Source organism: Taeniopygia guttata, chromosome 9 (assembly GCF_048771995.1).
Source record: "Taeniopygia guttata chromosome 9, bTaeGut7.mat, whole genome shotgun sequence".
Taxonomy (NCBI): Eukaryota; Metazoa; Chordata; class Aves; order Passeriformes; family Estrildidae; genus Taeniopygia; species Taeniopygia guttata.
The window spans coordinates 1,516,803-1,528,873 of NC_133034.1; the positions used below are offsets into that span (position 1 = coordinate 1,516,803).

A 12,071-nucleotide genomic window follows, 5' to 3' on the forward strand; every position below is an offset into this window, starting at 1 on the left:
AAGGTTAAATGCAGCATTGAACTGTTCTGTGTTTTATAAGATGTTAGAACTTAATGTTCATCCATGGAGACAAAAAGCTGGGGATTACTGAGGCAAGCTGTCTAAAAAGTCTGCTGCAGACAGAAAGATGTAGTTAATTTTTTAGGCCTTAGATGTAGCATTTGACATAGTCCCCTGACTGGAAGGGGAGCTAGGTGAAGATTTGTAACTGGTTAGTCCAAGGACTGTGAGATTGGTAAAGAACTGCATACAAATGAGAGATTTGCTCATTCTACCTCATTGTATGAGGCTGAAGGGAGAGTGTCCAGTGGAGTTTCTCAAAAATTGGTTGTGGGAATGATCTTGGCTATTTGATGAGCTTCAAAAAGAAGTTCTAATGCAGCTTTTAGAATCAAATTAGAAGGTATCAGTAGACCAGGAACAAAGAGTCCTACAGCAGGGATTGAAATGCTGTAATTTGGAGTCTCTCTGGTTCTGGTTGGCAGAAGATGATGTGGGTCACCAGCTCTTTGCTCCACTGATGTCTGAGACAGATGAAGTCACCAGTCAGGAAAATGGCAAACTTTGGATCTTAAATATGTGTTATGGAAGTATTCCTAAGGGAGGAGGAATGTTTTAATGCTGTTTTGTGAGGCACTGCTCTCACCTCTGCTGGATTACTGTGTGTAGCTTTCAGGGGAGAGAATTTTAAATAGCTGGTTGCAAAAAACAAAGCTCTTACAGTAACCAGCTAATGAAAGAAATCAGTGTACAACACTGGGAGCTGGGGGAAACTTATTCTTGGAAGAGGCTAGAAAATTTCTTCCAGAACTGTGCTATGAAAGAAGAGTGAAGACCAGAAAAAGAGGAAAATATCCTTTATTGAAAAGGTTTGGTTTGGCTGTATATAGGCTTAGAGGGTTGCATTTGTTGCTCCACAATCATTCTGTTCCTGGAATGTAATAAGTTCACTTTTTTGTCTTGTCAAGCACAGTTTGACCTTTACTGTTTTGCAGCCCTAGCAGCACATAACTTGAATTTGCTCTTGTTTATGTTCAGTAAGCGGCAACTGTATTTCTTTTAACAGATCCTGCTGTGTTGAAGGCATCTGGTAAATCAAGTGGTCCCCCAGTGGTTGGTGCTCACTTAACATCTTTGGCTTTACCTGGCAAGCCTGAAAGTGTTGTGTCTCTCACCAGTCAGTGCAGCTACAGTAGCACCATTGTTCATGTTGGAGACAAAAAAACACAACCTGAATTAGGTAGGATTTTGCTAATATTTTTTCTTCAAGATGGCAAGTGCTAGCAAGTTCAAATTTCAGACATGTGAACAGCTGATATCTGCTAATGAATTACATTTTCTTACAGCCAAGATGTTCTTAGGAAGTGGAATAAATAGGAATGGAATGTGTAATCTTAAACTTGCAGCAGAATTATTACAGAATTGTAATACCTTAAAAATGCGTGTACAGGGTCTTCTTTGCTTCATCTTGAGTATTTTGCTTTCTGTTCCTGTAGAAATGATAGAAGATGGTCCAAGTGGAGCAGAAATCATAGATGGCCAACTTCTTGCCCCTCCATCCAGCTCTGCACACGTAAATCAAGAGAAGGAGCCATTTAAAAAACTGGGACTTACAAAAGAGGTCCTTGCAGTGCATACGCAAAAAGAGGAGCAGAGCTTCTTGAACAAATTCAAAGAAATAAAGAGATTTAATATTTTTCAATCCCACTGCAATTACTACTTACAAGATAAACCAAAAGGACGGCCTGCTGAACGTGGTATGGCAATAGTTGTCACCATAAAACTTGTATTTATATCAAAAGTAAATCCTGTTGGGAGGGCATTTCCATTTTTAGTGGTTTTGTGGGGCCAGTGTGAACAGTGACAGTTGCATGCTATTTTCAAAACCCACAGAAAAATTTTCTGACAAATCTTTCTAAAAGACTAAAGTGGAATATTGTTTTAGGTATCACAATGGACATTTTAGTAACTAATATTTTGATTTTTATATCTTCTCTATACTATTACTGTCATGCTTCTACTCTCAAAAAAAACCCCTGCTTTAGAGTGTTTGCTTTTCTGTATCTGTGCTTGTATTCCCTTGCTTTTCTTTTACTTCTGTTTTGCCATCTGTCTTTTGTTCAGATTTGTGGTTTGTTTTGTTCTCAGCTCCTTTGTTTTCCAGTTTTCCCCATTCCACTGCTGTGTAATTGGTGAGACAATCTGATAATTGTCTGGTTGCCTTTAAGGTAATAATGTGATCAGCAGGATGGAAATGGCAGAGCCTAGAAGCACCAGTGAGATGGTTTTGTTTATTAGGCCAAGGAGCTCTGGATGGCATTTTCAGAAGTGCTTGATATGATCTGTCGTTGTTCTCATTTCAACCTTGACTTGACTTGGAACAGAAGTCAGACACTGCTAAGCATTTTTTTCAGATTTTAATCTTAATTTTTAAATTTAAATAGTTATACAGGTCCTGTATAACTATATAGCTGTATTTTTTAAACCTTTCTTACAACTTTTCCTTTTGCAGGTGGCCGTGGACAAAGAAACACCACTTCTGGAATGGATCAGCCTTGGAAGAAGAGTGGAAAGAACAGGAAATCCAAGCGCATTAAACCCCAGGAATCTTCGGACAGCACAACTTCTGGAGCTAAATTCCCCCACCGGTTCCCCCTCCAAGGTTTAAATGCCACAGCCTGGTCACCATCAGAGACTTCCCAAGCCAGCTACTCGGCAGTGTCCTTCCCCACCGTCATGCCTGCGTATTCCCTTCCTGTTTTCCCAGCAGCAGGGACGGTGCCACCGGCTCCTGAGCCTTCACTCTCTGGTTTCAGTCACTTGCCAGACTCTGCAAACACTTGTTCTGTGGGGCCATCCCAGTTCTCTGCACCCTTCATGACTCCTGTGGTGGCTCTTGTGCTCCCCAACTACGTGTACCCGGAGATGAACAATAACTTACCTCAAACGCTTTACCCCGGCCAGCCCAACTTCCCTGCCCATCCCACCTTCTCCTCACAGACGGTGTTCCCTGCACAGCCCCCCTTTGCCACAGGCAGCCCCTTCCCACAGCAGGCGTTTTTCCCAGCACAGCCATTCCAGTACAGCCCCGCAGCGGAGCCTGAGAGGGCTCCAGTGGCGGAGCCCCGAAACGACCCCTCGCGTTCCTGCACCCCGCAGTCCCCGGCCCCGCAGGACCAGGCCTCGCCACCGCTCTTCCAGTCCAGGTGCAGCTCTCCTCTGAACCTCCTGCAGCTGGAGGAAACCACGAAAACCGCCGAGAGCGGAGCTGCCGCGGCCTTGCACGGGGCTCTGGGTGAGGAGGGAGCCATAGGCACCATCAGGACAGCAGACAACGGCAGTGGGAAGGAATCCTTACCTGTAAGTCTGGGTCACACCCCCTTCTCCTGGCTCTCATTTCCAGTCCTTTCTCTTCCAGGGCAGCTTGTTAACAATAGACAGAAGTTACATAATGCCTGGAGCTGGACTCACAGTTGTAGTTGGTAAATTCAAGCTTCAGCAAAACAAAACATGAAGTCCAAACATTAGAATAGCCTGAACCTTTAAAAATTAAATCTACCTCATGATTCTTCTGAAGTTACACTAGGAAGCTTGGGAATATACCCTGAAAGAGTTTTGTTCCATTTCATTGAGGAAAGTAGGACTATGGATAAGCCCATTGAAAACCACTGAAATAAACTAAAATAATGTGGGCGCCTCATTTTTAGCAAAAACATTTTTGCTAATGAATTTGTGTGCATGGAAAGAACAATCTGTAAGTGGTCTGAAAGAAGCTGATTTAAATTAAAACTACATCTGTATTTACAAACAACCAAAGTAAATGAAGAATTCATAATTTCTTGCAGACCATAATTTTATTTTTGTTTTTTGTTTGTTGCACTGAAACTATGCTGAACTATTTGGTAATTTCAGGGGTTTTGTTATTTCCTGGCTCATTTCAGTTTAATAAATCAGTTTAACAAATAGAGATGGAGTAATCTGTAAAGGTTTCCATGGTAGATATATGTAAACTATTATTTGTGCTTTCTGAAGGCACCAAAGAGTATTGTTATAAATGCTGATGTGATAGAGCACCATCCCTTTTTTTTTTTTTTGGCTGCCTCCTTCCATTATTCAGGAATGTGTTCAGGGTAAAGTCAGTTCTTTCCATTATTACATGTTTTACTAAGTTCTGTCAGCCTTAATTGCTAATATTTAATCTTCAAAATGATTTGCAGTCAAGTTTTGATTTGGTTAAAAATTAGTGTGGTTAATGCTCCTTCCATTAAAAATATACAAATAAGTGATCTTTCCTGGGAAGCACCTGGGAACATTTCCTTACTACTCTCAGTAGCACTCTTCCCTCTCATCTCAAGGAGATGGAACAGTGAGGGATGTTGCTGCAAATCCTTTGAGGTAGGTTATAGTAGGAGCAATTGCTAGTATGTTGTGAGTGGCCTGGGTAAAATCTGACTTGTCCAGGACAGTAGGTGCTGCCAAAAATGAACAGGAAATACGTTTCTTACTTTCTCATGAAACCATATTATTAATTTTTTTGAAGAGAAATTTGGTTGGTCTTACGACCCCCTGTCTGCCTGTCAGTCCAGTCACTATTCCTTGGCATATGTTACTGGTGACTGTCTTTGAATAATCACATAAACATAAGAATATGAAGTGAAATGGACTCATTACTAATCATTTACATGATTAGTAATCCAGCTATTGCATTTAGTAATAAATATATTAATGAATAAAGCCCATCTCATATCAGTTGATCCCATCCTCTTTGTTTGTCTCCTCTAGTTTTGAATGTAGGAAATTTTTTTCCAAGAGAAATGTTGAACTAATTTTGTAAGATGGTCTTGGGTAAAAGTTTATGTTGATGTGTAAGTATAGAGGAGTGCTGACAACTTTGTAGCCTTTTATTTAAATGGACATTGCAGAACTATTAACTGTTCATTACCTTGAAGCATAATTTCTGAGAATTTTAAGTAACAAAGTTATTACAACTAGTAATAAATAGCTTTGCTTTTTTGTGTTTGGGTTTTTAAATATTCTTTCTCCTTATCTCTAGGCTGAATCTCCAATGGATGCTCAAAACAGCGATGAGCTCTCCATGTCCAGTGTCCTGCTTGACATTTTACTGCAGGAGGGTGCATGCTCAGGCACTGGCTCAGCCTCTTCAGGGAGTGGTGTGTCTGCAGCTGCCGAGTCCCTGGGCTCGGGGTCCAATGGCTGTGGCATGTCAGGGAGCAGAACAGGTAACTCAGGCAGCCAGAACCTTCCTGGCATTGCAGAAGAGTTTGAGGTATTGCCAACACCATGAACAGCAAGTGAAAAGCTTTATCTTTACTCCTTGTTGCATGGTTTATTCTTGATTTCTTTCTTATTGCATTACACAGATGTTTTTCTATTGTGCTTGATTTACAGAACAGAACCTTTTCTAAGTGTGTGTAAAACAGGCATTAAGATATTATGCAGGTATAAAGGAATAAAAAAAAGACCGTACTCCTTCATGTTCATTTAAGACTTTTAAATTAAAGTGAGCTAATTATTCTGTTGAAAATTAATGGAAACTTTACTTAAGAATTTGAGTTTTAGAAGATTAATGCAGTTACTCAAGGGTGGAACTTCCCTCTGTTTAAAAAAAAGAAGTAGAATAGTGGTATATATACATTCAGTTCTCTTTAATCTTCTCTACACTCAAAAACATTCAGATAATCCATGTATTGCACAATTTATAATGAAATGTTAAATCTCTGTTTACAGGTAGCAGTGAAACTAGTCACACCAGCAAATACTTTGGCAGCATTGATTCCTCAGAGAATCACCATAAAACCAAAATGAAGACAGAAATGGAGGAAAGTGAGCACTTCATCAAGTATGTGCTGCAGGATCCCATCTGGCTGCTGATGGCCAACACAGATGACACAGTGATGATGACTTACCAGATCCCCTCCAGGTAATTCCAGTGCCACAGCCCTTCACTCATTCTGTGCTTAGGGGAAGCAGAATGTGCAGGAGGAAAGATGCATAGCAACCTCTGTCTCTGCAGAATTAAACTGGTTTTAATGTTTAGCTCAATGTCAAGAAAAATTCTTGCTTCCTTTATATGTTTTGTATACTACACAAGAACTTCTCAAGAAGGAATAATTGTTTAATTAGGCTTAGCTGTATTTTTAGGTCAATTTCCTGAGTTGAAATGAACTGTGTGTATTTTTTGGAAGCTGTTCCATAGTTAGTGATTTGTTACTACTTGCCCAGAAATCCCTGGTGAATGTGCTTAGATCTAGGCATGGTCTGGCCTGGAAGATCTCCAGTCCTTGGTTCTTGTCCTTGAGATGCCACATTCAGTGGAATGCTGCTCTTGGACTTGTCTTTTTTTTTTTTTTTCTGAGTAGTTAACCTCCATGTGTTCATTCTGCTCCATAAATTAGGATAAGGAAGTAGAAAGTAAAAATTGTAAAGCTTCTAGTAAAATAAACTTATTTAAAGAAAAAAAAAAAATCACTACTTCAGTAGCAAAGAGCAGATATAGGGAAAGAAGGGATGACAAGTCTATGGATTTCTTTTTTAACCTACTTGTTTATATTTCTTGGGAGCCATGAATGGTGTTCTGAGAAGTGGAGATTTCAGTAAAGACAAGCCTTTGAAAGGGAAGGTAAACAAGCTTTAAAATACAGAAGCACAGGCATGATGGGGAAAGTAAAGAATACGTTGTAAGAAGTTTAGCTTTTTATTTTCTAGTTTTAAAAATACTTTGACATTTCTCAGTTTTTGTAGTCTGAAGTGTTGACAGCCATAGGTGGAGATTCCAGTAACCCATAAAAGCAGCAAAGCCTGCCAAAGAACAGGATATTTTGGTTAAGTAGAGTGAAGCTCTTTGTCAGAGTGTGATGCCCAAGGAGTGAAGTGCAAATCCAACCTGTTCTTAGGTATCCTGTAAGGAATAGAAATTATTTTGTGGTTTTTGGAACTTGCTTTCTATTGTCATCTTTTATAGAGGGATACAGCTCATAAATGTGGCTGTGGGATGGGTTTTTGTAGATGCCTGAATGGAGGTGTAGGGCATTTGGAGGGAGAGAGAATTTTGGCAGCTGAAATAGAGCTGTTTTCTAAAGTTTAGTTCATTCTTGCTGATCTTCTTAAACACATCTTACTCCTGCTTTATCTCCTGTGCATCAAGTGGCTGCTTTGGGTTGTCCTCCCACTGAAGGGGGGCTTGGACCTGGGGGAAACTGGAGCTTTGTTGGTTTCACTGGTGGTGCTGCCTGGATTGCTCTAAGAAAACTGTTCTCACTGATGGGATTTGAAAAGACAGTGAGCCAGCAGAGATGTCTGCAAATGCAGAGAGCAGCTGGAGTAATCACATTTCATTTTCTTCCAATACAACACTTCTAAGCATAATGTTCTGGAACAAAAATTGTCTTTAAAAATGTTAGTATTTGACTGTGTAACCTCATGTAGGCATGAAGCCCAGAAACTGATGAAGCTCAATTTCTAAATACATTTTATTTTAGGGATTTGGAAACAGTTTTAAAGGAAGATAAGCAGAAATTAAAGCAAATGCAGAAACTACAGCCAAAATTTACAGAAGAACAAAAACGAGAGCTTATTGAAGTTCACCCATGGATCCAGCAAGGTGGACTGCCAAAAACTGTTGCTAATTCTGTAAGTTTAATGGGTTAATTACTTTTGCATGTATAATAGTGCTTAAATTATTAGCTGCCTGTGTTAGACTCTTCCTTTCCTGTTGCTATGAAAGCTTGGTCAATTATGCATAGGAAAAAAAAAGAAATTGAAACTTCCACGCAGTGGTTTCTAGCTTGATTCAATTTAACATAAATCTTCTTTCCAATGGAGGAAATTAAAGTAGTGGTGAATACAGTACAAGAAATTTCCTTCCTCTTTTTGAATTTCCATGTCTCTCTTTGAAATGCTTTAGCAACACAGCAGAAACTTTGCTACATAAAAATCTCTATGTGCAGCAATGGATGTCCATTGTTTTCAGAGTACAAAATGAATGGCAATACATGGATCCTTTTTTCTATCAGACTTCTCACTCAGGATTGTGATTCCTCTAAAAAATGGCTTGAAAGGAAAAAACAAAAAAAGAAAATATCCAACAGAACAAAGCATCTATTCAATTTAATTTTTCTGTGTAGTTTACTTACTCACACACAAATATCTGATTGCATTTTGTTTTCCTTAAGCTTTCTATCATTTGAGGCATTTTTATGCAAAAACTGTCAAACACAGAGGCTCTGTTTGCACATGAGTGTTTCAAAAGTCAGTGTGAAGGAATTGCAGTGGAATCCTAATGGTGGGCTTAATGTTACTGCAGCACTGAGCCTACAAGCACCCACCTTGTGATCTGTGGCACAGCTGCTTCCAGTAGAGTTCTCAAGTACTTTCATTGATTTATTGCACATTATAAAATCACTGTGTGTGGAAGAGTTGTGGAGTAAAATACATGTGGTAGCTACAGCACAGGTGGAGAGGTTCTCTTGTAATCAAGGATTGCATGCAGCTGGACTGCTGCTTGGAAAAGCTTTTTTTTTTTTTTTGATTTTGCTTATGAGTGCTTCTATTCTTTTTTTCTTTTTAGGAATGTATTTTTTGTGAGGACAATATACAGAGCAATTTTTATACATCATATGATGAAGAAATCCATGAAATGGACCTTAATGAAATGATTGAAGATAGTGGAGAAAACAACTTGGTTTCCCTGAATCAAGTCAGTGAAGAACAAACATAGCCTTTGAGCCTGTTGTTTTGAAAATTGCTTCAAAACGACAGTGAAGGATCCACAGAGGTTTTAATCTTCTATCCAGCAGGATGAATGCAGTTCATAAAAGCAAATGTGTTTTTCTTGCTCTAGAAGAGTCATTTGTGAATGAATCTCTTTTTAAATGGTGGCAATCTCTTCCCAGTAAGGACATTGTTGAAGATGGTATAGCTTTTCTTTAAAAGACTCATTTTGCACTTACATGCCTCAAGTATTTCTTTATAAACTATAGACACTTTCATTGATGCCTACTGATTTTTGTAGAGTGGGTTAAGAAGTGCTGAAATCTCCTGACATACATACTGTTCTTCAGATCTCCTTTTGGTGATGGTTCAGCGTTATAAATTGTTGAGCAATTTTGCTTAGTGGCTCTTTAGCATTGTTCTTAATATTTGAAGTGGTCCAGCATAGTAGGAGAAATAACCTTCAAGGAAATCAATTCACATTTGCCCTTCTCATACCAGTTGATCCTCTTTGTTTGTCTCCTCTAGTTTTGAATGTAGACACTCTTTTTGTCTAAGAGGAATGTTGAGCTGATTTTATAAGATGGTCTGGTACTAAAGTTCATGTTGATGTGTAAGTACAGAGGACTGCAGACAACTTTTTAGCCTTTTATGTAAATGGACACTGCAAAACAATGAACTGTTTATTACGTTGAAGCATAATTTCTGAGAAATTTGTACTCAAGAAATCCTTATGCTTAAAGATTTTAAAAACTTAGGACCACAGAAGATGACTGCCCATGCTCCAGTGGCTGTTAGACAGAGCTTGGGGTAGCTTTAACCTTTATTTCTGAGTTGTTTTGTCAGGAGATTGGCCATCAGTTTTTCCAATGTGGCTAAACAAACATCAAATTTGTATGTGGCAAGAGAGAATTCGATGTGGCTTGTCCTTTGAAGATAACTCTTATAAAAAAGAAGTGATTTTGAGAATAGTGTTGACTCACGCTATTTGATTTACATAATCTCAAATTTAGGGTGGCTGGAGTCCTTTGCTGTTGAAGATTTCATTTTAATGCCTGAGATTGTATTGACTTGAATGTGTGTACTTTATGTTCTTGTGCTGTTTATGTCTGTTGGATGTGGGAAGAAAACATGAGAGAACAACTGTTAGTGTGTTAGTTAGTTAAAGGACTAATTTAGTCCTTCAAAGCAGTTTAGTTGCTGTGTTGCTAGATGTCAGCTGTAAGTCTTGGGGTGAAAAATTACGAAAGTTAATTCAATTAACTTTGATACGTTTGTCTTAAAATATTTTTTATGGGAAGCATTTCCTTTTTTCGTAGGATAACATTTCTTTTCACTGAAATTTAAGGTTAGTTTCATTCTATACAAATATTTCTCTTTGTATACAGAGAGGATGTGAAGTTAGATCTGACACCAAAAACATGTAAAAGTGACTCGTATTCGCTTAGCAGAAGAAATAATTTGTTTCAAGTAATTAGTTATTAATTGGAAAATTTGCATTGGAGACAGGTTCTGCAGGTAGCAAAGTGTGTCAACTTGTGAAACAAGCAGAATCACAATTTTAAAGAATGAATAAGTATTTTAAATGTAGTGTGAAGCACTACCCAGCAAGACCTGATGCCTGTCTTTAACAATTCAGCAAAGTCAAACGTAAATATTTGTAAATACAAAGTGAATGAGAAATTTTCCAGTGTTGGTGTTCACGTCCGATGTATTCAATGTTTTAATTATAAATGGAACAGTGCAGCTATACCAACATATTAAATATATTTCATTTTTACATGGAGACACAAACATGGACCAGGCTTTGGGAATATAAAAGCTTTATATAAAAAGGAGTGCATCATCATTATACAAACAATTTTCAAAGACTTCTCAACCACTTTGAACTTCTGTGCTTTAGCATGCTTTTTTTTTTTTCCCATGTCTTTTTTTATTTGTCCTCAGTTATTTTATTTCTTTTTTCAATGACCATCTTGTAACCATAACTTAGTGAAAGGAAGAGAAAAGTATATTTAGAGCATTTTGTGGATGTGCTTACTTATGGACTTAATCTTGCATCCTTAAAGTGTTTGCATTTACAGGGTGGTATTAAAATATTTTCCTGTAACTTTAAATCTACATGCCTCCATTTATAGATAAGATTCTGAAGCTGTAATTTTTCCAAACTGTTGTAAGATGATTTATTTGTGATGACACTTTGTCAACATGTCAACAATGTTTTCTGTACACTGTGCAATATATTTTGGTTTTGCCACTTGTGACTAATTTTTATGACTTTGCTTTTTAGAAAACTGGTAAATAAAACAGATATATTTTTAGTTGCCTTTTTGTTCCTTGAGGCTTCTGCTCCAAGTAAGAAGTCAGAATATGTGCTTTACTGATGGTATGTGAGCTGGTATTGCGGACTCTAGAGCTTGCTGTGATGTTAGCTCTGCCTTTCTGCCCTGGGTAAAATTGCTGCCAGCTTTTCTGACCTCTAAGTTTAGTGCTCACATGGAAGATTGAATCTTTATATTGAGGAGTTGTTCTGAAGTCACGTGCAGATTTCCTGGAAGAGCAGTGCAGCTGGGCTCTGTGGTGTTCAAATCTGCCACAAGACACCTTTGTTGTGCTTTCTGCTTTGCTCGGTGTCAGCTGCAGCCCCTGAGCTTTCACAGGGCTGGCTTAGGGACAGAGTTCCAGTTATGCCCCTGCATTTGCTCTCCACAGTGATTTTCAGTCTTCTCTCGAGGTGTGAGGTGCTGTCTGTGGAAATTGCTGGAACTTTCCAAGCTGCAGTGCTTCCCTCTTCATGTTTGCTTCTCTGGTGAGTGGGGCAGTGCTGGAGCTCAGGGCTTGGACTCCTCCTGTTCAGAAGGGACTCCAGTTATGAGACCTTCATTAACTCTTTTTTTTTTCCATGGCTGTGTTTTGAGAGGTTTGTGGAATTTTAAAAATAGAGCAAGCTAGTACAAGCCCTGATTTGGTATAAAGAACACAGATCCTTCTGTAACCTGCACAATCAAGGTGTGTGGGTACCACAGAACAGGTCAGCCCACAGGGGAATTGCCTTCACACCGAGGGCACAGTGGTGGTGGTGTGCACTTAATTGCCAAGAGCTGCATTTTAAAACATGTTGAACGCATTATCTGCTCTTTGCAGTCCTCTGAATTAATCCTAAATGTGAGGGCAGTTCTGTGTCTGTCTGAAAACCCTGCTGTCCCTAGCAGCACCCGGGTTCCTTGCTCAGGGCAGCATGCAGAGAGCAGAGATGTGTTGGTGGAGCTCTGACAGAGCTCCAAACCTGAGTGTCACCACCTGAACGGGGTCCCTGTGCCACCTGTGCCACGCCAGGGGAG

The 12,071-nt window shown here is 39.1% G+C and overlaps 1 protein-coding gene across 10 annotated transcripts in view; it reads left to right on the forward strand.

Annotated features, from left to right (window-relative positions):
- The window catches only part of PER2 (period circadian regulator 2), a 46,777-nt gene extending 35,726 nt beyond the window's left edge, over nucleotides 1–11,051 (forward strand). For all 10 annotated transcript variants that reach the window (XM_030280764.4, XM_041717998.2, XM_041717996.2 and 7 more), the window contains 7 exons: nucleotides 1,067–1,240; nucleotides 1,497–1,757; nucleotides 2,513–3,360; nucleotides 5,054–5,240; nucleotides 5,749–5,941; nucleotides 7,500–7,650; nucleotides 8,588–11,051. In XM_030280764.4, the coding sequence (XP_030136624.4) occupies nucleotides 1,067–1,240; nucleotides 1,497–1,757; nucleotides 2,513–3,360; nucleotides 5,054–5,240; nucleotides 5,749–5,941; nucleotides 7,500–7,650; nucleotides 8,588–8,737 (1,964 nt within the window). In that variant the 3' untranslated portion in view covers nucleotides 8,738–11,051. The remainder of the gene's footprint in view (nucleotides 1–1,066; nucleotides 1,241–1,496; nucleotides 1,758–2,512; nucleotides 3,361–5,053; nucleotides 5,241–5,748; nucleotides 5,942–7,499; nucleotides 7,651–8,587) is intronic.
- The last annotated feature ends 1,020 nt before the right edge of the window (nucleotides 11,052–12,071 follow it).